The sequence below is a fragment of the Rhinoraja longicauda genome, chromosome 17 (assembly GCF_053455715.1).
Source record: "Rhinoraja longicauda isolate Sanriku21f chromosome 17, sRhiLon1.1, whole genome shotgun sequence".
NCBI lineage: Eukaryota > Metazoa > Chordata > Chondrichthyes > Rajiformes > Arhynchobatidae > Rhinoraja > Rhinoraja longicauda.
Window position 1 is genome coordinate 22,477,472 of NC_135969.1, and position 27,232 is coordinate 22,504,703.

Here is a 27,232-nt window from a genome sequence, read left to right on the forward strand (position 1 = left end):
CCTGCGGCTTTCAGGACATCACAATCCAATCCATCCTCTGTTCACTGACTGCAGGGACAAGAACAAGGCAGCCTCAGAATCACGCAGGGGAATGGGATGTTGACACCCATGGGATATTGCATATTCTGAAGGACATCTGGAACTGGCAGCTTTTGTACATGGAGCTTGCGCAAAGACAGAGACTCACTGCCCCATATAGACTGTGACCCACTGCCCCGGGTAGGCAAAGACCCACTGCCCCAGATACACCGTCACTCACTAGGCAGTTGCTGTCTTACAGCGCCAGAGTCCCGGGTTCGATCCTGACTATGTACTCTGTACTGAGTTTGTACTTTCTCCCTGTGACTGCGTGGGGGTTTTCTCCAGGTGCTCTTCAACCACACTTCAAAGATGTACAGGTTTGTTGTTTAATAAGCTTCTGTAAATTGTCCCTGGTGTGTAGGAACAGTGCTATGGCAATGGCTAGTCGGCACGGACTCGGTGGATGGAAGGGCCTGTTTCGTCTCTGTATCTCTAAAGTATAAAATCACTGCCTCAGGTAGACGTCCGATAATTGCGTTTAAGAGACTTTTAGATAGACACGTGGATATGAACAACAGATGGGATTAACTTGACTTTAACTGTTTAAAAGTTTAACTGTTCCTATGCTTTTTAGCCCATTTAGACCTTTTAGCCCATTTAGACCTTTTAGCCCATTCGCTCATCAAACAATTTCATCATTTTCATTCCCTCACTTATTTAGCTGTAATCACTTCTCTCCCACATCCCTACCAAAGTCCCCAATCCTTGTACTGCCCATCTACATTGTGGGCAAGTTACATCAATTAATTACTCACTGACCCACATGTCTATGGAACTGGAGTATTTGGAGGAAACATTTGCAGTCACAGGGAGAACGTGCAAACTACACAGAGTCAGCACCAGAGGAGGGATGGAATCTGGGTCACTGGAGCTATGAGGCCATAGCACTACCCACTACAGCATCCGTGCCCACCTTAATCAATGACTTAGATGGAGGGATTATGTACTGTAACCTAATTTGTAGATGATATGAAGAAACATTAATGGACTGGGACTGCAAAATGGCCAGGCACCACTGTGCATGAAATACAAAACATTATCATGTCAGTACAGCAAGTAATTCAGAAGTTTTTATTGCAAGAAGTATGAAAGACATAATGCTCCTCAGATTCAAGGGTATTAGTTATAAGGATAAGTTGGACAAACTCAGGTTGTTTTCTCAGAGAGATGTTGGATAGGAAGGCTTTGTGAGGGACATGGACCAAATACAGGCATTGGGACAGGTCTGGAATGCCAACTTAATCAGCATGGAATATTCCTTACAGTTGTGATCTCTGTAGTTAAGAAAGGCATTAACCTAGTGTTCCTTCTCTGCACTCCCTCCTGTGTGTTGACTCTGGAGATGGTATAGTGAAAGTTCACTGGGTTGATTCCCAGGATGAAAGGTTTGAAGGATGTAAATAGGTTGTGTATGGTTCTGGTCAGCCATTAATTGTGTGTAGTTCTGGTCATTTCACTAATTTAGTGCAGTCTGGTTGCCCCATTACAGGAAAGATGCAGAGGCTTTAGAAAGAGCGGAGAAGATGCTTACCATAATGCTGCTCAGATTCAAGGGCATTAGCTTTAAGGATAAGTTGGACAAACTTGGATTGTTTTCTCTGCAGTATCGAAGGCTGATGTGATACCCGATAGAATAATATAATATTATGAGAGGCATAGAGGTTAGACAGTAAGAACCTTTTACCCAGGATGGAAATGTCAAAGACGAGGGCATAGTTTTAAGGTCAGAGTAAGGTAGCTTAAAGGAAATGTGTGGGGCAAATATTTTACACAGAGAGTAGTAGGTGCCAGGTACATGCTGCCAGGGATGGTGGTGGAAGCAGATATGTTAATGGTATTTAAGAGGCTTTTAGATTGGTACATATATATGCAGGGAATGATGGGATATAAGCAGATTCATCAAGGACCTCCACCATTCAGGCCATGCCCTCTTCTTGCTGCTACCATTCGGTATGAATTATAGAACCCTGAATCCCATGCTTCTAGAATCAAGAACAGCTACTTTCCAACAACTATCAGGTTTTTGAACCGACCTACACAACCCTAATTCTACCTCAGCAACGGACACTACGGACTACCACGGACTTGTCCTCCAATTTTGTTTTGCACATGTCTTGTTTTTTTGCACCCTCTTTTTCTTTTTACTGTTTTATTGAACATATCTATACTTTTTGGTTTTGTATGTGTTTGACTGAGTCTACATGTCTATGATGTTGCTGTAAGCAAGTTTTTCATTACACTTCTACCTCACCATACTTGCGCATGTAACAAGAAACCCATCTTAACTGTATTATAAGGGAGCTGACGGCATGGATAGTGGGTAAGTATTGTTATGGACGAGAATGGATCAACTATGATTTTATTGAATGGCAGAGCAGGCTCAAAGGACCAAATGGACTCTCCCTGCCTCTGTTTCTCATGGTTTTATGCTTAGTTAGGCTTAGTGCTGTAAATTATTTATACTTCTTCAGTAAGGACAGACAATAAAAGGCCGGAGATAGCAGCCAGCCTGAACTGCAGAGATTTATTTTGGAAGAATAAAATCAAGTTTGAATTAGAAACAAATCCTCATTATATGCATAATCTGCAGAACACATATTTACCCCCAGAAATCTCGGATTTTGCCAGCTCCATGCCATTGTGGGAAGCTCCTGTTCCTTCACAACGTACGTGTCACACCATACAGGCACAGTTGTTGAGGCCATATTTTAATGCCCTCCCCACCTGTCCAGCAGAGATACTGACGCATTCTTGAATTGCAGCCATCCTCTTGGTGCAGGTGACTCACAATACTGTTGGGAGAGGTTCCAGTGAAGAAGGACCGGTGTGGATGACGTGTGACTGGGAGGAACCTGTAGGTGGCGAAAGGTGTTTGCGTCGGCCTGCTGGTAGTAAAGACACAGACTTGGGAGGTGCCTGGAGGAGCAACTACATGTGTTTGCAGACAGTACGCACAGCAGTCACAGTGCACCAGTGGTGGACGGAGTGCAGTGGTGGGTGGGGGAGGGAGGGAGAAGACGGGGAGCGAATTAAGCAGCTGCTTTGTCCTGGATGGTGCTGAGTTTCTTGTCTGTGGGGGTGAACAATGTCCCCCTACTGCGACATGCCCTGAGAGGGGTGGGGTGGGGTGGGGGGGCTCAGGGTGTCAGGTGTTAATGCTTGAGACACACAGTGTTGATGGAACTACTGGGTTTCCCCAGTGGCTTCGACCCAGAACCCTTGCTGGGGGTGGGAAAGGGGCTGTTCTGCTGAGTAGTGGCTCCTGTGAAAAGGCAGAGCTAACGTCCACTTGCCCAGCACTGGGCAACACTCCCACTGTCCTGACACCAGCCACTCTCACTGAGGGGTGGAGGGGATGAAGGGAGATGGAGGGGGGGCTGTGGGTGACAGAGGAGGGTAGAGACCGAGGGGGATAAAAGTAAGAAAGGAGTTGGAGAAGGGTGGAGGGGGATGGAGGGAGACTGAGGAAGATCGAGGGGGAATGGAGGGGGACAAAGGAAGATGGAGAGACTGAGGGAGATCAAAAGGAGACAGAGAGGGATAGAGGGAAGGGTCAGAGTCATCATGTGGAGAGGTTTCCCGAGATAAAAGTAGCCAGTTAATCAGTGTGAAGAGAGTAAGGCGATCAAGAGGCTGTGAAAAGCCCAAAGGTCAATCATACGAGCCTGAGAGAGTCGCAACATTCAGTAAGTGAGGTAATACCGCATTACTCCTGGGTCAGGGGGAGATAAGGGGCGAGGAAGGAGCTGAGGCATGGCTGGGGGGGGGGGGGGGGGGGGGAGTGGGAGATGAGTGGGTGGGTCAGTGGGAGAGTGAGGGTGAGTCGGAAGGGGAGTTCAATGTCTTTACGATGGTTGGAAGCAGTGTGGTGGAGGAAGAGAAGGGATGTCTATCACAGTGAGGAAGGGAGGAGGGGAGTGGGAGAGACGGGAGGGGTGTTGGGGCAAGGAGGTGGGGAGTAGGAGTGCTGCCTTAGGCTTCCCCAGCGAGGGGTGGGACACAAGCGAGGGCGGAGAGGAGGTGGGTGTAGATATCAATGCCAGTCAGGAAGACCCTCTGGTTGAGGTGCTCATTGTGGTCGTGCAGCAGGATGGGTGTGTGGTTCATCGGGGAGAATCCAATGGCTGGGTAACCGATCTGTGAGAGTGAGAGGAAGGTCAAAGAGCAGCTCCACCATTGCCCCCACCCACCCACTCACCTCAACACCCCCACATCCTCACACCCACAACCCCAGTCCCCCATCCCCTCTCCCAACCCACACTCACATCCCCACTCCCACCCCACACACTCACATCCCCACACACACTCCCATCCCCACTCCCACCCCACACATCCCCACTTCACATACATCCACCCAAACAACCTTCAGCCCCACCCCCTCACCCCCACATACCCATGCCACATCCCACCCACTCACCACAAACATCCCCACCCCCACCTACCTCAGAACTCAGTCACACCCATACACTTATCCACATCCAAGACAGACAGACAGACAGATGGACGAACGCCCGCCCTCCCTCACTGTTGTCCCCAGCACCAGTCGGGGCCACACTGGGTCGGTGTTCCCCAGCTGTCCCAGGGCCAGGCTGTGGTGATTCTCACCTGCCGGATGAAGCGACTGTCGGTGGCGGCTGGGAAGATCTCACACTGTACCGTCATGTCCCTGGAACACGGGAGGAGGCGTGTGTGAGTGAGGGGAGTCAAGCGAAGGGGGTGTGAGTAAGGGGGTAAGGGTGTGACAGGGGTGCGAGTGAGGGGAGAGGATGTGAGTGATGGAGATGTGAGTGATGGGGAGGAGTTGTGTGATTAAGGCTGTGAGTTTTGGGGTGGGTGAGTGACAGGGAAAGGGTGGGTGATGGGAGTGTGAGTGGCAGAGTGGGTGTGAGTGATGGGGATGGAGTGAGTGATGGTGAGGGCGGTGAGTGATGGTGAGGGCAGTGAGTGATGGGGAGTTTGTGTGAGTGATGGGGATGGAGGGAGTGATGGGGAGGGAGGTGAGTGATGGGGAGGTTGTGTGAGTGATGGGGATGGAGGGAGTGATGGGGATGGAGGGAGTGATGGGGAGGGAGGTGAGTGATGGGGAGGTTGTGTGAGTGATGGTGAGGGCAGTGAGTGATGGGGAGTTTGTGTGAGTGATGGGGATGGAGGGAGTGATGGTGAGGGCGGTGAGTGATGGTGAGGGAGGTGAGTGATGGTGAGGGCGGTGAGTGATGGTGAGGGCGGTGAGTGATGGTGAGGGCGGTGAGTGATGGTGAGGGAGGTGAGTGATGGGGAGGTTGTGTGAGTGATGGGGATGGAGGGAGTGATGGTGAGGGCGGTGAGTGATGGTGAGGGCAGTGAGTGATGGGGAGTTTGTGTGAGTGATGGGGATGGAGGGAGTGATGGTGAGGGCGGTGAGTGATGGTGAGGGCGGTGAGTGATGGTGAGGGCGGTGAGTGATGGTGAGGGCGGTGAGTGATGGTGAGGGCGGTGAGTGATGGGGAGTTTGTGTGAGTGATGGTGAGGGCGGTGAGTGATGGGGATGGAGGGAGTGATGGGGAGGGCGGTGAGTGATGGGGAGGGCGGTGAGCGATGGGGAGTTTGTGTGAGTGATGGGGATGGAGGGAGTGATGGGGAGGGCGGTGAGTGATGGGGAGTTTGAGTGTTAGGGAGGGGGTACAGTGATGGAGTGGGTGTGTGGCGCGGAGGGTTCCTGTGAGGGAAGTGCCCCAGTGTCCTGCACCCACTCACCTCTGTCGACAGACATTGCTGAAAACACTCCACCAGGGATCTGACGGATCAATCGACGTCAGCTTATCACCTGTGGTTTTCTGAGAGGGAGAGGAAGACAAGAGATCATCTCCATGCACAGACCCAGTACACAATCCTAGTCACTGACCCTGATGTACAGACACGGTACATAGACCCATCACTAACGCTGTTACTCAATCTTCATTAGCGACCCTGATACAGGTTGATCCATTCAAGGAGGCTCATTGCAAAGACCCTGTGGACACTGGATCCAGGTTTGATTCTCCTACATCGAGCTAACACAGTTGTGGGAGGGCAGCTGGTTAAAGGTTAGAGGGTAGTTTGTGGCCGTCTCTCCGCTGCCTGAGCTTCTCCTCGTGTTGTGGGAGCTGTCAACATAGGGAGGTTTCATTCCCTCACACAGGGCAAGAGTTGAGTATGGTTTCCCCATGTGGGGACAGGGCAAGAGTCAGTCTGGATGTACTCCAGTCATGTGCAGCAACACCAGTCTCGACAAGAGGGAGTCCAGGCTGGACAGAGCATATCAATGTGAGAGCAGCAGGTTCCAGGCTTACCACTCAGAATGGAAGAGACTCGTCTGTGCAGATTACACGTGTTCTGGGAGTCCCATCACCCAGACCACATGAGATCAGTCCAGACACATTGTCTGCGTCTATGCAGGACGAACAGTCCATCACTGTGGGTGAAGGCAGAGTTACCAGGTCTGAGCTGGAAGATGATTTCTGCAAAATCTGCCAGATTGTTCCAGGGAGTGAGATCCCTGCAATGCTGTCAAAGTAATGATTACTGCAAGTTCTCCTTGGTATACAAACAGCACCCGTCATATTAATACCTGCAAAAATTCACAGACAACACCTTCCCCTGCTTTCTGACACCACTGTTTCATTTGTTCCTCAAATGCCTGAAAGACAGAAAGTCACAGTGGTCTCCATCGATAGACATTCAAGAGTCATACTCACTCCCTTCTGCCGAAGTACAACAGGAATCCCTCCTACCTCTCTCTTTGCCGTCATTCATCATATAACACATCATGACTAACCTCGAGGTCCACAGTGGGAGGAATCCGGATATCAAAGCCCGCCATTAACTCATCAGGGACAACGTTGTAAGCTACGCCTCCTTTCAAGGAGGTCAGGTTGACAGTGGTGACATCTCCCAGAGTCAGGCATTCACTCTGATTGAGCCTAGACACAACACAGGAGACAGTTATTTTCAGAACCAGGAATGGTCTTAAGGATGCTCTCTCTGTGTCCTCCTACCCTGTCTTGTCTTGTGGCTATGCTCTCTTTTTCATGTGCTTGCTGACCCTGTGCTTGCTAGGCCCTGTGCTCATTAGGCCCATGCAGTTCATGCTGGTTGTCCATTATCTGCATCTACTGGTCTTTGCTGGCCCAGTAGATGCACGGTTGTCCCACACTTACTGTACTGTATCTATGCCCATGCTTTTTATTGTCATGACTTTGAGTCCTCCAGTCATGCCCACTGTATATGTCCTCTGTAAATCACTGCTCCTTGCCCTGTGTGTGAGACTATTAGAACAGTCAATAGAGTCACAGGCCTTTCAGCCCACATTGTCTGAATGAACCTTTATTATTATTGAACCTTTATTATTGACAGTACTTTTGGTCACCGTAAAATACAGGTGCACTGTAAAAAGCATGCTATTGGGATGCATTATCGTTTGGTTTGGCAACAGCTCTGCCCAAACTTCAAAAAGTTGCAGAGAATTGTGGATGTAGCTCAGCCCATCACACGAACCAGCCCCATCAACTCCATCTCCATTTCCTTGGGATAGCAGCCAACATAACCAAGGACCACTAACACCACAATCATTCCCTCATCTCCCCTCTCCCAGCAGGCAGAAGATACAACAGCTTAAAAGCACGTATTTTCCCTGCTGTGATCAGATTACTAAAAGGTCCTTTCATAAACTAGGGTGTAGTCCCAATCTCCCGTCCTAACTTATTGTGGTCCTTACACTTTTTGTTCATCTGCGCTTTCTCTGCAACTGTAAAACTCTATAACATTGTGACACAACATTTTGCACTCTGGTATTTTTCTCTTTGCATTACCTGTTGTACTTGTGTTTGGCTTGATTGTGCTCATGCAAAGTAGGATTTGACTGGATCGCACACAAACAATACTTTTCACTGTATTTCAGTAGACGTGACAATAATAAACCATAATAGCTCACTGCATAACTCAGTGTGAATATTTTGCTTGGAAGTATTTCAACATTAATTTAGCACTGAGGCTTAACAAGCTGTGACCCTTGTAGTTTCATCGGCTGTCAGGACCCTGGGATTACCCATTGCTCACCTTGAAATAGGATTTAGATTACCCAAACAGGCGGAGGGTTAGCAATCTAACATCACATCCAAATGTGGCACCCGTGTCTGCAGCGTTACGCTATTGTCAGTCGTGTTAGTGGAGTCTGATGTGAGTGACCAACAATAGACATGACCATTCATTCAGGAAAACCACCACTTGCCCCAAGCTGAATGAGAATAAGTGCGGAGCCTCACCTCTTCTTCTCTTTCTCTCTGAAGTCCAGGAACGAATTGATAACTCGACGCTTCAATGTTTAAAAAAAGAAACAATTAACAGTGTCTAAATCCTAATTTTGCTTTCTTTCTTATCTTCAGCTTCTCACCATGGTATCGTCAAAAAATCTACACCCTCCACATCTTTAGCCCCTCCCCTTAACCATTGGTCTCCAGATGCCCAATACCTACACCTAATCCATGCCTCACTAAATCCAAAGATCCCCATCTTCCCAATTCCTGATCTCCCTAATATTCCTCACCGATCTCTCGCCCATCAATGCATGGAATATTGCATTCCATCAGAGAATCTCACGCATCCTCATTGCAGCATTCTGACTCTCCATTATTTCCACCACCTCACACCCAAACCTCACCCCAGCAACATCTTGCACTGTCACAGCGGCTTTGTCCTCACAGATGGACACTGACTTGCGGGACGGACAGAGAGCTGTGAGAATTTCTGGAGGTGGAAATAGGTTAGGAGGGAATGAACGTGATGAGAAGGGGATGTGTGTAGGAGTCTAAGGAGTTGAAGAGGATAGGGTTACAGGAACGTAATGAATGGATGGTGGAACGAATGGGACATAATGGAGGAGTTTAAGCCATTAAAGTGGAGTTGGGTCTGGAGGGGCAGAGGGGTGTGGAGATCTTCCACTTTACTTCGACACTTACCACCTTTTCTCCAGCAGTGTTCTCGATGAAGCGAGACCCATGTCCTGGGTTACCTGGGCAGCGCACTGATACCCCTGACAGACAGACAGAAGTTGGCACACATTAACAACTGCAAGGCCCTCCTTTCCCTTGTCTATCTGAACTCTATCTCTCAGGCCTTTTTTCACATTACATTTCTGTTATGAAGGCAACTAATATAATCAAAGACCCCACACCACCTTGGCCGCACTCTTTCCTCGCTGCTATCATCGGGAAGAAAGTACAGGAGCTTGACAGCTGTCATCTCCAGGTTCAAAAGCAGCTTCTTCCCATCAACCATCAGACTCTTTTTTTTTTTTTTTTTCCTAGTCAGATGTGCAGCACTTTGGTCAACGTGGGTTGTTTTTAAATGTGCTATACAAATAAATTGACTTGACTTGACTTGACTCTTGAACCACCCAGCACAATCCCAACCTTAACCATACCTCCCCACTGAACCACTATGGACTTTTCACTACTATGATTGTTTTATGTACTGTGGTTTTTGCACTAGGGTGGTCACTAGTTTGCATAGAATAACCGATAATTTATTGTGTATATATATTGTTGTTTTGGCATCTAATATGCCTGTAAAGCTGCAGCAAGTAAGAATTTCATTGTTCCAATGCATATGACAAGCAAACACTCTTGACTCTTATGATACTTTATTTCTGGGAGCTGATCTTCTCCTGATCTAGACATTTAGTTGCCATATTAATCACTGTCAGGGAAAATTCAGAGTGCAGCTCTCCATCCCTCGCTCTCATCCAGCACTAGATAAACCTTTCCCATTGCAAGCCTTGAAGTGCTTGATGTACTGGGAGTGTTGGAGGGATTGTGTTGAGGAAGCTCTTTACATACAGATCAGATTACCCACCACACTCATGAAAGCATATCAACCTGACAAAGGTTGCTTTAAAGATGTTTCCTGTCCTATATGTTTCAGAAAATATTTCCAGGTTAGGGAAAGTGTGGGCTGAATAGTGAGTGAACTCCCTGCTACACTGTTCAATTAGCGTTCAAAAACCACAACATTATTTCCATAAAGACAGTATCCATCTGCCAATTAATTGCAGTTTCCAGTGATTGCCTAATCCAACTTGGGAGGGCAGGAAACTATGATACATCTGAGGATCTTGCATCAAGTAGCAGGGGGAGCACAACTCATCAGCCAAGGCTTTCTGAGTCTAGGTCCCAGATGTATCATTCAATTGCAAAAAACAAAGTTCCAGTTGGACTCAGCTGGCCAGGCAGCATCGGTGGAGAGAAATTGTCCATGATGTTTTGAGTCATGACCCTTCTTCAGGCGGGTGGAATAGGGAGTAGACAGCCGGAAAAGAGAGCTATGGTGGGCAAAGCCTGGCAAGTGATAGCTGGATACAGGAAAGGGAGGAGGTGATTGGCAGATGGGTGGAGTAATGGTAAAACTAGAGGTAAAAAGGAGAGAAAAGAGTAGGAAGTAAGAAAGGAACAGTCAAATGTAAAGCCAGCACAAAGGATTTGGGTGGAAGGGGACAGGGTGAAGTGGAAAGAGGGGAGATGGTGAACTTGGAGATAGAAGGGGTGGAAGATGTATCGAGGAGGGGAAATATGTGTTCACCAGGGGAGAGGGGGTGGTGGCATGTGGGTGTTACTTGAAATTGGAGAATTTAATGTTCCAAGCTACCTAAGCAGAATATGAAGTGAAATTCTTCCAGTTTGCATATGGCTTCACTCTGGTAATGAAGGAGACCAAGGAAGAAAGATCAGTAAGGGGATGGGAGGGGAGTTAAAATGGTTAGTAACTGGGAGACCCAGCAGGCCGTGAAGAAGGGTCCCGTCCCAAATGTTATCTGTCCATTGCCCTCCACAGATGCTGCTCAACCCACTGAGTTTCTCCAACAGTTTATGTTTTGCTCAACATTCCAGCATCAGCAGACGCTTGTGTTTCGATTTTACCATTCAACTGATAATAAGCACCCTTTAAACATTCCCCCGCACAAGCTGATTTGTATAAAATACAGAACAGAAACTGAAACTGCTGGAAACTCAGCTGTTTGAGAAACACAGGGTTACTTCTCAAGGTTTCAAATCAAAGAAGGGTCTTCTGTTTCAATTTGGATTTCCAATATGGACAGTTTTTAAGGAAACAAAAACTGCAGATGCTGGTTTAAATCGAAGATAGACACAAAATGCTGGAGTAACTCAGCGGGTCAGGCAGCATCTCAGGAGAGAAGGAATGGGTGACATATCGGGTCGAGACCCTTCTTCAGACTGGCAAGATGGGTAGGAAAAAAAACTGCAAATGCTGGTTTAAATCGAAGGTAGAAACAAAATGCTGGAGTAACTCAGCAGGTCAGGCAGTATCACAGGAGAGAAGGAATGGGTGACGTATCGGGTCGAGACCCAGTTTTTATTTGTTTTCCAACAAAGGCAGATTATTATCTGAATAGTGTCAAGTTAGGAAATGGGGAAGTATAAAGAGATCTGGGTGTCCTTGTTCATCAGTCACTTAAAGTTAGCATGCAGGTACAGCAGGCAGTGAAGAAAGCTCATGGCATGTTGGCCTTTATGACAAGAGGAGTTGAGTATAGGAGCAAAGAGGTCCTTCTGCAGTTGTACAGGGCCCTAGTGAGACTGCACCTGGAGTACTGTGTGCTGTTTTGGTCTCCAAATTTGAGGAAGGAGTTTCTTACTATTGAGGGAGTGCAGCGTAGGTTCACTAGGTTAATTCCCGGAATGGCGGGACTGTCGTATGTTGAAAGATTGGAGCGACTAGGCTTGTATACACTAGAATTTAGAAGGATGAGAGGGGATCTTATTGAAACATACAAGATTATTAAGGGATTGGACACGTTAGAGGCATGAAACATGTTCCCAATGTTGGGGGAGTCCAGAACCAGGGGCCACAGTTTAAGAATACGGGGTAGACCATTTAGAATGGAGATGAGGAAAAACTTTTTCAGTCAGAGAGTTGTAAATCAGTGGAATTCTTTGCTTCACAAGACAGTGGAGGCCAATTCTCTGGATGCTTTCAAGAGAGAGCTAGATAGAGCTCTTAATGATAGCAGAGTCAAGGGATATGGGAAGAGGGCAGGAACAGGATACTGATTGTGGAAGATCAGCCATGATCACATTGAATGGTGGTGCTGGCTCGAAGGGCCGAATGGCCTACTCCTGCACCTATTGTCTATTGTCTATAAATTGTGATTTATTTGGAAAGTTTTTGTGCCAAAAAAGATTCATCCTTGAAACATGTAGCACCTCCCCTAATCCTCTCTCCTGGTGCTCCCATTCCTGTCGGGAATCTATTCTAACTCCTTGGAAAATAGGAGGTTCTGGAACAATCACAAACTTAGTAAACTTTAATTTTGCCTCTTACTGGCCCTTAGTTCCTGCTGCCTCCCTAGATTATTTTCCAATTAAATGTAGGAGTTTAAGTAGTTATAAATTTCCTTGATTAAACTAAAACTGGTGAACTCTGCTCCCATTGCTGCTTCTGGTTACACGTTCCATGTTCTATGCCATGATGGTATGGTACTGAGCTTAGCTGCCTTGCAAGGAATTGACCCAGGTAACGCTGGCACAGTGGCTTCACTGTGCCAGATACCTGGGTTCAGTCCTGACTTTGGGTGCCATCTGCATGGAGTTTGCATGTTCTCCCTGTGACCCAATGAGTTTTCACCAGGTGCCCAGGTTTCCTCCCACATCTCAAAGTCGTGTGGATCTACAGGTTAATTAGCTGCTCTTTATTGCCACTAGTGTGTAGGGTCTGGTAGAATTTGGGGGGGAGATGCAAGAATGTCAGGTGAATTAAACAAAGGGGGTTAATGTTAGATTAGTATAAATAGGTAGTTGATGGTTGGACTTGACTCATTGGGCTGAAGGCTTTATTTCCATGCTGTATCTCTATGACACAAAGATCCTCCTTCTATGCAGCATACAAAAGTCACGCAATGCCTCAAATTCAGCTAAATCCATCATGGTTGAAATCTGATTTTAATAGAGCAGATGAATTCAGCACCCTCAGGTAAGAAAAACAAGATTAGCAGGAAAATGTAGCAAGTTATTTGGAAGGCCAATTAAATGTTGGCTTGGAGATATTTTCTTTACAGAAATGTTTTGGAGATATTTTCTCCCAGCACCCATCAATTCCTACGTAGCCCAGATATCTTGCTGGAATATGCTGAATGATTCAACCACACAACCCTCTAGAGTAGAGAATTCCAAAAATCCTTCAAATCTGAACTGGGTAACCCTTTCTTCTGAAACTGAACCATCTATTTCAAGATCCCCCACCAGGAGAAACATCAATTCCTATCCTCTCCAATGCAAGAAGGTTTCTCAGAGAAGTGATCCAATGCATTTTTACCAAGACTTGCCTCCTTATGTATTCCAGGCCCTTAACACTACAGCCAACATTTAATTTGCCTTCTAAATGAGTTCAAGTACTTGCATGCTCACCTTGTTTTACTAGCAATGAGAAACAGATTTGCATCTGAATACCTACATTCATTGCTCCCTATTCTAATCTTTCCACCAAGGTGGATAACCTCATAAAAGTAAAGTTTAAAGATTATGAAGCGTTAGAGACTGATGGGTGAGCTGTTCGAAATATGTAAAATTATAAGATTCATAGATATGATAGTCAGCAACTTTCTCCCAGGATGGAAATGTCAAAAACTAAAGGCCGTAGTTTTAAGGTGAGGGAGGTAAGGTTTAAAATAAATTTACTTGGCATGTTTTTTTTTTACACAGAGGTAATGAGCCATATGAACAGGTATGGGGTGGTACAGTGGGCAACGGTAGACTTACTAAGGCAGCAACTCTATTGCTGCCCACTGTACCACCCCATACCTGAACATATGCCTCATTAAATGCCTCTTAAATATTTCTATCATATTTAATTTCACCACCTCCCCAGGCAGCATATTACAGGCATCGACCTCTCCCTGTGACAATTTACAATTTTTACCGAGGCCAATTAACCTACAAACCTGCATGTCTTTGGAGTGTGGGAGGAAATCAGAGCACAGGGAAAAAACCCACATGGTCACAGGGAGAATGTACAAACTCCATACCAACAGCACCCTACTCAGGATCGAACCAGGAGTACGGGTGCAGTCTGTATAGAGGTTGGCCTCAGTGTAAATTGTCCCAAGTGTGTAGGATAGTGCTAGTGTATGGGGTGATTGCTGGTGGGCGTGGACTCAGTGGGACGAAGGGGCTGTATCTCTACAAAAGTGGTAGGAAATGGAGGGATACAGATCATGTGCAGGCAGATGTACAGTTTAAATTGGCATCAGGGTTGGCACAGATATGGCGGGCTGAAACATTATGTTTATAAAAAATGTGATTCATGGAGAATTAGTGGAAATAGGTGGTTGATGGTCAGCATGGACTTGGTGGACTGCAGAGCCTGTTTCTATGGGAGATAATATGATATTATTTTATACATGATATTATTTTATACATTAGACATTGTTACGGTATTATTTTATACATTGTTGTTTAAGGTTTGTAACTACTTAGGCATTAGGCGCCTCTCTGTGACTAATTAAGGCGCTCTAGACATTCCTTACCCTTGACAGTCTGTAACATAACACTCCTTTGCTTTAGCCTGTACCTTTGCTTTAGCCTAGACGATAAGGGTGGCAGAATGTGAAGAGATGCAGACATTCATCAATGAGTAGGATTTAATGTTGGCAAGAGAAGAGATAAGGAAAGACATAGGCCTTGGGGTGATGGATGGATGTGAGGGATGGACTAGCAGGAAATAAGGGAGGCGAAGTATGAAGGGATGTGAGCATTGAGATAAGGATATATTACTAAATGGGATTTAATGGTGGCGGGACAGACGGGTACTACAAAGAAATGAAGGACTGAAGAAAGGAGTGTGGGTATGAGGTAATGTAAAGGAGATAAGGTTTAGAATAATCCTATAAAAATAGGCTGCCCGGTGTACTAAGTGGGCAGTCAGATGGTTGACATCCTGATTGTTCCAGCCGTTGTTTGCAAATAAAGGCTTTTAACTTCTTGAAGAATTCTCCGTGTCATCTGCTTCATTTTGAACACCGGTAACCACGACATTTCCATGCCTCATCTATCCACAATTCTATGCTGTTTTTTTCATACTGCATCTGCCATCTTTATGCCCAGTTGCATAACATGTCAATATCTCTTTGAAGATACTCCAAGACCTCTTCATCCCTGAATTTGGATACATTACATGCCATCATTAAATAAGCACTTAAAATAAATTGGGATAGCCGAGGCTCAGAGTCCCAAGGCACTCGACAAGTTACACCTCACCAAATTGAAAATGTTTTGGTTGTACCTACTGTTTGCTTTTCATTTGCCAAAGCTATCCAATACATCCAGATCAAATGGTTCTTAGAACCCAAATATACCACATCCACATAGGCGTCATCAGAGAACTCTAATAAATTGTCCAAACACCATTTCCCTGTCACTAGTCCACGGTGATGCTACTTTATTCGGATTTTCCCAGTGCCGCAAAATCATTTCCTAACTAATTGATTCCAGATAAAGGAGTTTAGATTAACCGGTCTGCACTTTCTGCTATTTCACCTTCCTTCATTCCATGTTTGAATGGTGGTGTTTCATTAGCAGCTATCCAATCTGTTGAGAGCTTTCCAGACAGTAAAGAACTTTGAAAGATCACAAGCAATGGATCCACACCTCTTCCACCATATTGTTACTATGCCAAGTTGCAGATGAACAGGTTGCTGGCATTTGTCAGCCTTCATAGAATCATGAAACCACATGACACAAAAACAAGCCCTTTGGCCCACTTTATCCACGCTGAACATAATCCTGTCAATGCTAATCCCATTTGCCTGTATTCGGCCTACCTGCTTAAATGCATTTAGAATATTGTAATTGTATCTGCCACTAAAATCTCCTCTGGCAGCTCACAGACATCACCACCAGGAGAAAATCTAATCCCTCAGACCTCCTTTAAATTTCTCCCTTCTCACCTTAAACCGATGGGCTCCAGTTCTAGACTTCACTGCCTGGGAAAATTATTCTATCTATATTAACTTTGGCCCTCAAGTTTATAAATAAATCTCTGTAACCTCACCCCTCAGCTTCCTACATTGCAGTGAGAATAATCCCAGCCTATCCACTCTCCATATCACTACAGCCCTCCATTCCAGGCAACATCCTGGTAAATCTCTTTCTGGAGTGTGGCGACTAGAATTGTGCACAATACTCCAAATGTGGTGCAAGCAATGTTTTGAACAACTGCAACAGGATATTCCATCTCTTATTCTCAATGCCTTGACCTATCAAGGCAATAACCAAATACATTCTTCACTACCCTTTCCACCTGTGTTGTCACTTTCAGCAATTATGGATTTGTGGCCCCATTTCATCTCATCAGTTTACCTTATTATATTAACTTGGTGTTATTTGCTTTGGGTTTCTCCTTCCTTTACATCCTATTATTTTTTATTCCATTTCAGCATTCAGTACTGTCTTTCCTATTTATTCAAATGTTCGTTTAAACACTTCTAGTAACAGACACTGCAGTCAACAAAATCATTTGAGATAGTGAAAACTGTAATCAAATATCTCCTTACAAAGAGAGTCATGGTTTTGCTCGTGCCTCCTCCTAAATAGGACCCATATCCCAGTGAGTTTTCCAGAAGTTAAAATGAGAGGCCCACAGCCTGAAAGTCAGTCCCTCCTTCTCCGTCTCCACAGATGCTGCCTGACCCACTGGGTACTTCCAGCGATGTCTGCAATATTTTGTTCTCTCTGTAGCCTCACCATTCTTCAGATGTTTTGTTTACTGCGTATAAAGATAGGCCTGAGTGCTAACCAGTAACCACAACCAAGCTACAATGGAGGCTGCTTCTCGAGGATAAACCGCCCGACTCCTCGACTGCAGTCACAGCACTCAACAGGAGTGACATCACAGGGCAAAGTGTGATAAACAGCATTTGATACCCAAGCACTGACCAGCAGCCAGATCCCAGGAGCTAACAGGTACTCACACCAAACGTTCCTTTCACCGTAGAACACTGTAAAGGTTTCACCGGGGTTGGCCAGACCTGGAGACAATAAGTTCAGTTATTAGTAATGGTGCTCAGAAATGCATGATTACATCTAGTGTAGATATTACAGGTGAAGTGTGGGCAAAGGGGCCAATGGCCCACCGGATAAATACATTGCTGGAAACCATTTAGTGGCCCCAGGACCAAACTCTAGTCTGCACAGAGGGTTAGGGGATGGAGTGGGGTGAAATACACAAGGGTGTTCAAGTATGGGAATGCTGAGAGACATTGGCCTTTGGTTGTCAAGGCCTGAGAAATGGAGCAGCCCCACAGACCTAAGACCTTGTTGATAGTTTACCTCAGGGGCTGAATTCTCGGGCAGTGCAAAGTGGAACCTGAAGCTTCTGGGCTTTGTTAGTAGCTCCACCTGCAGTGGGCTCCGACTCAAGGCCAATGCTATCAAAGGGCTCAGCGCCCATTAGTGATTCTACGGTGGAAACTGGTTTGATGAGATAGCAAGAGAGGATGGGCAGTAAGCAGCAGCTGGGGAGGGAGGCAGGCCAGACATGGCGTGGTCAGTGATGGTAGGACTGGAGGAGTGCATAACATATATCAGAAGTGAAAGACTGGAGGAGAAACCAGGGGTGAAATACTGGAGGTAAAGCCCAGAAGCAGAGCACTGGGGAGCAGACGGCTCTGACTCTGATGGGTGAGGTGCCTTCCTGTACAGCCGGATGAGCAGTGAGAAAGGGTCTGGGCCATGTAGCAGTGAATTGATGGGCCTCGAGTCTAGGTGCAGATGTATTTAGGGGTCTGGTACCGGGCCAAGGTGGGTTTGAGTCAACTTTTAGCTGGTCCACTGTAGCTTGTGTGCTGCTCAGTGATAACAAATGCCTGGTTCCTCTCCATGCAGAGTGTAGGACATACAGGAATCACAGACAGCCCGTCCCTTTGAAGCCTTACATCGAGGGAGAAGAATAACCATATGTGCTTCATAGGGTAATGGAATATTTTCCTATTTTTTAGTCAGGGCGATTCTGCTCATCCTATGCAGTGCAGACAAGCAACAGGGGGATGTGGTGATCTGCCGGGTGTGTGGTCTGGGCACGTCTATGGAGAACACATGGAGACCTTGCTGGAAGGCCATGACCTGGAGCTAAATAAACAGGGAGAGAAACAGAGATCTGAAACTGGAAAAAATTGGGGGAGAATAGTGTCTTACCTTCATCAAGGGCAAACCCAATATTCAAAGCTCGGAACTCTTCACTCTCGATCAACTTTCCCATTCCACTCTGACCCCCAATCTCCTCATCTAAGGCAGAGGAAACACACTTCAGACACCACCACATGATGTTTAGCCGCCACATTAGCCTCTCCAGAATGTACCTACACTGTGAATGGGAACAGAAGTGAGCAGGGATAGCACCCAGTCTGGCTTGGTTGTCTTGATCTCACCCCCACGCATTGTGACTTCAATGCCCGGCCAGCACTTGTGCCCAGTGCAGTCCAGTGCCTTGCTGAGAGAGTGTGGTCTCTCAAATGGCATGTTGAACCAACCACCTATTTATGGATGCTAAACACCCCATGCATTCCACAGCCAAGAAAGCACTACCCGATGCCTCTACTTCCTCATACAACTAAGGAAATTGGTCATTACTCCAATGATACTTAAATATTTTTACAGATGCACCATAGAAAGTATCCTACTTGGATGCTTCACAGCTTTTTAGGGCATCTGCTCTGTCCAAAACCCCAGACATTTGCAGGGAGTAGTGAACACAACCCAGTCCATCATGCAGACCAGCATTCCCCCCATCCACTCCATCTACACCACGCTGCCTCGGGAAAGCATCTAACATAATCAAGGGTCACTTACACTCTTCTCCCCTCTTCCGTCAGGCAAATGGTACAACAGTTTGAAAGCACATAGCTTCAGATTCAAGAATAATGCTTTACCAGACTTGAATGGATCTCTCACAAGCTAAAACATATATTTCCCATCTTCTAGTCTACCTCGTGGCCCATCTACTTCTTTTTATCTGCACTTTTTAATTATAAACTACTACCAATACTAATGCCAGGACGTTGAATAAAACTCAACGTTGACAGGGTAAGGCACTAATTAGACACCTTTCTCTTTCCCTTCAAACAGTGGGTGGCACAAGAGTGGGTCAAAGGGAAGTATCTACAAAATGAAAAAATCACTAACAGCCCTGGGCATCACATGTCTGAGCTTTTTATCCTTACCAGGAACAATCGACAGGTGAATTGTCCTTGGAAACCTTTTGCCCTCCGATTTCAACCTTCGAATTGCTTCAATGTACCTGGGAGGAACAGGTAATAAGTGATTCTGTAATCTACAGGATTTGTCACTGAATCAGAGTGTTATAGACTAAGCCACAATGAGCAGCATACAATCGCAAGGATCCCACTACATGCTTTCAATGTGAAAGGGTCACATTGTCCAAGTGGGAAAGGCCAATGTACATTCATTACTCCCAGAACAGATATGGCATGGATTGGAGGGAGCATTATGCCCCCTTCCTTTACATACTTTACAAAGAGCTAGCAGTAACTACCTCTTCCTAACTTTCTATTGTGTTTCAGTTGAAGGTTGTAGGATGGTGTGGAAAAGCCAAGTGTTCAAAATGGTTCACAGGATGAACAACCAGCCAACAGTGGCTTGGCCCAAAGTTAAAGACAAAACACATAAAATGCTCAACGGGTCAAGCACATCTGTGGAGAGAAACAGTCAACCTTTCAGGTGAGTTCTGATCAATTCAACCTGAAACATTGTTTTTCGTTCACCAGATGCTGCCTAATCTGTTTTTCTAGCATCTTCTGTTTTAATTCAGCATTTCCAGCATCTGAGGTTTACTTTTGAGTGCCTTTATCCAAGCAACCATTCAACAGTCATGTTATGTATTTACGGAGACATGGCAATGGGCTCAGAACACATACATTTCCCATGTACCACCTTGGGCCACTCGGCAGCAAACAGGATTGTAAACTGAGCTGAGTTTTCCCTCCTTCCAACATGGAAATTAATTCTAACTGCAGTTCCCACCCTATGTCAAAGCAGGAAAGGCTCGGACTAAAATTTCAAAGTGGAGCCCTCCTTAAATGAGAAGAGAGCCACCTTGTGATACTCTGTGGGTCAGGCAGCAACTGTTCTCATTTAAAATATCATTAACCTGCAGCATTTACGGATCTTTACACAGATGCTGCCTGGCCTGCTGAGCACTTTTGTTTTTATTTCAGTGTCTGCAGCGTTTTGCTTCATTGCTGGGACCCACACCCCCGCTGGTTTGCTTGCCTCGGTACCAGTCCTGGGGCCAACCCTGGGTGTCGAACTCACTGAATAGTCACACACTTCATGTCCTGTGATCCTCGGCCGTATATATTCCCCTCTTCATCCTTCTGAGCTGCAAATGGGTCAAACCTCCAGTGCTCCTGCACATAGAAAGAGAAGAGTGAGCCCAGATCTTCACTGTCCTACCGGCTCACTAACCCCCCCACCGCCACAAAGCCACCCCACACCTGCCCCAACTCCATCCCCCTCCCTTACCTCGAACACTGGAACCACATCCATGTGGGAGTTGAGGAGGATGGATTTCAGCTTGGGGTCAGTCCCCTCCCAGCTGAGGATGAGGATCCGCAGGCCAGGCCCGACCTGTACAAGAAGAACAGAAACCTCAGCACCGGCTGAGCTCAGAGCCACGGACTTAACTCAGCCCCCCCCCCCCCCTCCCTGACATGGAGGGACATCACAGGATGCTTTGCAGAAAAAGGAAGTGGCACTCAAAAGCCTGATCAAAGATATGGCAGGAAAGTGAAGAGGCAGGGTAGCCAAAAAGTGTAGGAGGGAATTCCAGTGCTCAATGCATGGGCAGCCAAAACGCACGTGTATTACTGCACAGAGGGAGGCCATTCAGCCTATCAGACCCTTTCCAACTCCCAGTAGAACAATCCCATCAACCATTTTTGTCTCCTTGTTTCCCTCTATAGTCACTCATATGCACTCCACTTAGATTTATTTGCCACCCACTGCGCTAGGGCTCATTTACAGTAGGACATTAACCTACCCGCAAGTTTTGGGATGTGGAAGTAAACTGCCTATCCATCAATGGAAAGATAAAAATGTTATAATCATGAGACCAAACTAGACTCGCAACAATCCAGGTGGCTGAGCAGATTATGGGGATTTTGGTCAGCCAACCTGTGAAGGGATTTAAACATCAGTAGGTGAATTCTAAAATGGAAGTGTTGTTGGATGAGTCACAAATAAGGCAGGCAGGGTAAGGATGCAAGTCTCCCCTCCAGATGGATGTTAATGAACCAGATGGCATTTAAAAAACTAACTAGTAAATTAGCGGTCATCAATTTTAACCCCTGCATTTTCTTTTACATTTCAGTTTACTAATGACATTTAGCTTCTGTAGCTACTGTGTGGGATTTGAACTCAGGTTTAAGATTAGGGTTAAGGTTAGATTTTTAATTCTGGACTCCAGGTTACTGGTCTAGAAAGTGAAAGCCTTTCCTGAAGACAGATGTTTTACTGCAATTATACAGGGTTTGGGGAAGACCACGCCTGGAGTATCACGTTTAATGTTGCTCTATACCTATAACAGAATGTAATTGCGTCAGGTATAACCTGGAGTATCACGTTTAATGTTGCTCTATACCTATAACAGAATGTAATTGCTTCAGGTATAACAGACTGGTTCCATGGACAGCGAGTTTGTCACCTGAGAAGAGATTGACTAGACTAGGTCTCTATTCTCAAGAATATAGAAAACAAAGAGGACAGTTAATTGAAACACATAGAATACTCAGAGAACTCAACTTAGTAAATATGGGGTAGATATATCCCCTGCCTGAGGAGACTGGACCTGAAGTTCAATTTCAAAAGGCAAGTCGTTATGGATAGGAAAGATTTAAAGTTATTGAGTTCACTGAAAAGAGAGATTGATGGATTTCTGGATATTGAGGGAACCAAAGGACATCATGTCAGGGCAGGAATGTGGAGCTAAGGTGGAAGGTCAATCATGATGGCTGGCAGAGCAGATGCAAACGGCCAGACAAACTATTCCTGCTCCTATTTCATATTTTATCTTGGTTAGTTCTCACACCTCCTCTTTCCCTCCCTCTTCTCAAAATACAGATGAAAATGATCCAAATTCATTCTTGTGAAACTACTCTAAGGTGGTGAGCAGGGGCTGACAAATAACAATCACTCACCTCAATCTTCTTACAGGGAAGACCCAGTTCTCGACTGAGCTTCTCCAGGAATTCAATGGCACCATCTGAAAAACATAGAATTCATCTGTTGTGCAGTTTGTACAAACATGGTGGTTATAACAATTGATACCAATATCAACAGCAGTACTGTCATCTTACAAGGGCAGGTCAGAGACTGGGTGTCCTGTGGTAGGCCTGCAATTGGTCCAAAACGCCACAGCGAGACTCCTAACGGGTACCCGTAAAAGGGACCACATCACCCCGATTCTGGCCTCTCTCCACTGGCTCCCAGTACAGTACAGAATCAACTTCAACTCCTATTCACATACAAAGCCCTAAACGGGCTTGTCCCCCCCCTATATCAAAAATCTTCTAACCCACCACTCTATCTCCAGGTCCCTCAGGTCGGCCGACTTGGGGCTACTGACTATCCCGCTGTCTAGGCTTAAGCTTAGGGGTGACCGCTCTTTTGCGGTTGCAGCTCCTAGACTGTGGAACAGCATCCCTCTCCCCATCAGAACTGCCCCCTCCATCGACTCCTTTAAGTCCAGGCTCAAAACCTATTTCTACTCCCTAGCGTTTGAGGCCCTATGAGGTGGCGCTGTGAACTGTTTATGTATGTGCTGTTATGTTTGTGTGCCATTGTATGTTCGTTTCTCAGTACCTGAACTGATGTACAGCACTTTGGTCAACGTGGGTTGTTTTTAAATGTGCTAATCAAATAAAATTGACTTGACTTGAGGTGATACACGTCCTGACATATACAAGGATAAGAATAATCTCCACCAGCCTGGATGAGTGTGGCTTCAACAATACTTAGAAAGCTCATCACCATCCAGGACAAAGCAAAGTGGAGTACCCCACCCCACTCCCTCAGTTTGTAGTACACCTTTTGCAGTATGCACCAACTACACGGAACACAGCAGGTTCCCCGCACACCATCTTGCCCTGGAAATCCATCACAAGCGCTTTGTTGTGGCATTCCCAAACCAAAGCAGCCAAAATACCTTCTGCACAGTCTGCAGCAGTTCAAAACTTCAGCTCAGTTCACTGTGGCAGATGTTGATGATTGCTTGCCTGGGAAAGATCACCCACATCCAGTGAAAGATCTAACCTATTCCTTAAAACATACTTTTCTAATCCATCTACTGGCTGTCAACTCCGTCACTTTCACCAGGCCAGAGTGCTTAGCTATCCCATTACCTCCTTCAGGCTTCTGCATCGTGGTTGGACAGTTAAATGAGTGACATTCCTCCTCCTTGTAGTTAAGATGAAGTGTGCACAACGGCCTGGCTGGTCAGTCGCATCTGTTCAGCTGCATGTGGCTTCACCTACAGCTGGTTTCAGAGGCTGGGGTTTGTGTGAAGAGTGATGGAGATATAACCATTCGCCGAGACTGGTGTTCCTTGTCACGAGGAGGAGGAGGAAGAAGTGGGGGAGGAGGAGGAGGGGGAGGGGGAGGGGGAAGGGGAGGAGGAGGAGGAGGGGGAGGGGGAGGGGGAAGGGGAGGGGGCGCCCGCTCTTCGGATCGAGTTGGGAGTTAGCTCCAGCTCCTGCTCACATACAGAGGGCGGCATCAGCAGAGTGACAGGGCTCTGCCCCATTTACCCACCCACCCCACAAAGTGCCAAGTACAGAGGAAGTTGGATTTAGAGGGGAATGCTAGAACTGTAGCATAGGTCCGGAACATTGTGGGCAAATAATTAAAGCACCTCTGCAGTCAAATTGCGCAAACCTTGCACAGACCAGGAATGCGGACAACCGCACTTGCTGCACAATAAGTTGTGCAAAGGTCAGTTGGCAGGCATGATCAATGATTAACTTTTAATTTAGTTTGGTGGTACAACGGGGAAACCGGCTCTTCGGCCCACCGAGTCCACTTGACACGAATTATCCCGCTTTCTCATCAACTCGCCAAACGCCGAGGGCAATTTACAGAAGCCAATTAACCCACAGACCCGCACGCCTTTAGGACGTGGAAGGAAACCAGAACACTCGGAGGAAACCAACGCGGTCACAGGGAGAACGTGAATACTCCACACAAGCAGCACCCAAGGTCAGAATCGAACCCAGGACACTTGCGCTGCGGGGCAACAGCTCTACCAAGCTGCGCCCTGTGTTGTCGAGCGTCACCTGGCCCCACTTCAACAGTCTCGCATGCTCTGTCGATTACCCCCGTCATCTCATGTGCAGTCAGGCCCAATTTTAGTTACCAGTTTCTTGGAGACTGCGATCTCAGTCTGAACATTTCTAGCCATTTGGACACCATTTATCACGCTGCCCAACTACCATGAAAAGGACAGTACGCCTAACACAAGTAGACAGTAACCCCCCTAATCCACCGGGCAACGCCTTGGGCTGACACCTTTCGAGGCTGGTAAAGTTTAGGGAACCCATTGGAAATGTTCTGTGGGAAAAGCCGGAGGCAGTTGCACAATGTGGGGTTGCAATCAGGTAATGGTAATAAACAAATGATGGAAGTAAATGGAAGAGCATTTATTTTACTACACATGATTACAAATTAATAGATGAAACCTTCAAGCACTTTGTGAGAATAAGTAAATGGTAGTCAGGCAGGAAGAGAACACATTGTGAGGTTGCAGCTGAATCTGTGGTGCTCTGTGACAGGGCTAAAGCAGCATCACCGCTGCCCCCTCTGCCCATAAACCTTACCATAGTCCGGCCGAGGGTGCACCGTCTTGATCCTCAGGTACTCTCGGAACAACCGGACAGATGAATGCTCCTCTTCCTGTACCCCTCCCATTCTGGGGTGAACCTGTCGACAGACAAGACATACTGGTCACAGCAGCAGAAACAACAGCACCTGTCGCGACAGGATGGGGAACAGATCGAGCAAAAGATGATCCGCTCGCTCGCTGCCCCGCATCCCTCGCCCCGCGATCCCTCTCTACACCCGTGCAGCTCACCCCCTCACCCCCTCACCGCTCTCCCCCTCACCGCTCTCCCCCTCACCGCTCTCCCGCTCCCGGCCCCGAACCCTCTACCGGTGCTGCGGCCGCGGGATAATCTGTCGGCGCCTCGGGCCTGAGACTTGAGACTTCGATCGTTGCTCCGCCCCGGGGAGGAGCGGGAGGCGGTCCCGGACTAGACACCCTGAGCTGGTGGCAACACATCCCAGCGGACCGCTCGCCCCGGATACTGATCACCAACCCCTCTCCCCGGGTTACCCACTCCCCAAAGATTACCCCCCCCCCCTCGATATTCAATCTCACCCCTTTCCAAACGTCCACCCTCCTCAGCCACCCACTCCGCCCCACAGGTTATTCCCTCCCGGACACTCACTTAGCTCATTCGGGTCACTCTACCCAAACATTCATCCTCACTCTCCCATGATCAGTCTCATATTGCCCTCGCAACACTCAGCCCAGACGGTAACCACATCCCTCCAGGATCGCACTCCCCAAACACTCACCTACTCCCGGGATCACTCTCCCTCAACTGCAATGCAACCTTGGAATTACTCTTCTTACCCTACGCCGAGGGTTACTTTCCCTGAACACTCGCCCTTCTGAAATCACCCGACCCAGGCAACTAACGGCACCCCAACCCCCGCCCCACCCACGGTCACACTCCCCTAGTAATCAATACCCCTCATAATCTCAGTCACACTCCCTGGCCACTCACCATCGCCTGCTGAATCACTTTCCCTTGACCCCCAGCCCCCCTCCATTCACAGTCCCTGGATCACTTTCCCGACTCTCACTCCAGAGATCACGCTCCCACCGCCTCAGAATCTGCCTGGACACGACACTTAATCCTCCTCTTGGCTCCCTCTCCTTGGACACTCAGCCCACCCGGGAATATTTACCCCACTCAGCTCCCACCCCCGTCACTCACTCCAGACACTCACATTCCTTACTTGGAGCATTCATACACTCTCTTCCCCCCCCCCCATTCCATCCCACCCATCTTCGATGGCACTTGGGTGGTGGGTATGTGGAACGAGCTGCCAGAGGAAATGGTTGAGGCGGGTACAATGACAACATTTAAACTACATTTCAACAGGTACATAGATTGGAAAGGTTCATACTGATATGGATCAAACGCGAGCAAATGGTTCTAGTTTAGATGGGACATTTTCATATCATATCATATCATATATATACAGCCGGAAAAACCCACGCAGGTCACGGGGAGAACGTACAAACTCCTTACAGTGCAGCACCCGTAGTCAGGATCGAACCTGAGTCTCCGGCGCTGCATTCGCTGATAAAGCAGCAACTCTACCGCTGCGCTACCGTGCCGCCATTTTATGGGCATGGACGAGTTTGAAGGGCCTGCTTCCGTGCTGAACAAGTCTATGACTAATATTCTGAGGTATTCCCACTACATTCATAAGTTTAAGGAGCAGAATTAGGCCTTTCGGCCCATTAAGTCGACTTTCTCGTTCAATCATGGCTGATCTCTCTTCTCTCTCAACCCCATTCTGCCATTTCCCCTTAACCCCTGACACCATCACTAATCAAGAATTTGTCAATCGCCACCGTAAAATACCCAATGACACAGTCGTCTCTAGAAATTCCTCCTCACCTCCTTTCTAAAGTTACATCATTACATCACAGGGAGAGCCACAAGAATCCGGGGAGCAAGGAGAAAGAAAAAAGAAAAACACATTCGATGAGAAGTCCCTGCGTCGTGAACATTGACGAGACCTACTGCTATCCTGGCGATATATGGCGATTGATGAGACCTAGTGCTATGCTGGCGATATGTAGCGATTGATGAGACCCAGTGCTATGCTGGCGATATGTGGCGATTGATGAGATCCAGTGCTATGCTGGCGATAGCACTGGATAGTGATAGCATTACATTTGTCAAGAGAAAAAGATTAGTTAAGGCAAATGTAGGTCCCTTGCAGTCAGAAACAGGTGAATTGATCATAGGGAACAAGGAGAT

General features: G+C 46.9%; 1 protein-coding gene across 5 annotated transcripts; it reads right to left on the minus strand.

Annotated features, from left to right (window-relative positions):
* Positions 1-1,162: 1,162 nt before the first annotated feature.
* LOC144601851 (aminoacylase-1-like) lies at positions 1,163-26,572 on the minus strand. 5 transcript variants are annotated; one of them, XM_078414336.1, is made up of 15 exons: positions 26,492-26,572; positions 24,989-25,091; positions 22,316-22,380; positions 20,643-20,747; positions 20,433-20,527; positions 19,322-19,398; positions 18,297-18,386; positions 17,075-17,131; positions 9,054-9,127; positions 8,361-8,410; positions 6,875-7,019; positions 6,668-6,736; positions 5,815-5,894; positions 4,687-4,747; positions 1,163-4,218 (listed from the first exon to the last, which is right to left on the minus strand). In XM_078414336.1, the coding sequence occupies exons 1-15, from the start codon at positions 26,537-26,539 to the stop codon at positions 4,054-4,056; spliced, it is 1,284 nt and encodes a 427-aa protein (XP_078270462.1). In that variant the 5' UTR covers positions 26,540-26,572; the 3' UTR covers positions 1,163-4,053. The 5 variants fall into 5 exon arrangements, with proteins under 5 accessions (XP_078270462.1, XP_078270466.1, XP_078270467.1 ...); XM_078414340.1 differs by lacking the exon at positions 26,492-26,572 and adding an exon at positions 25,749-25,764; XM_078414341.1 differs by lacking the exon at positions 26,492-26,572 and adding an exon at positions 25,274-25,404.
* Between the last annotated feature and the right edge of the window lie 660 nt (positions 26,573-27,232).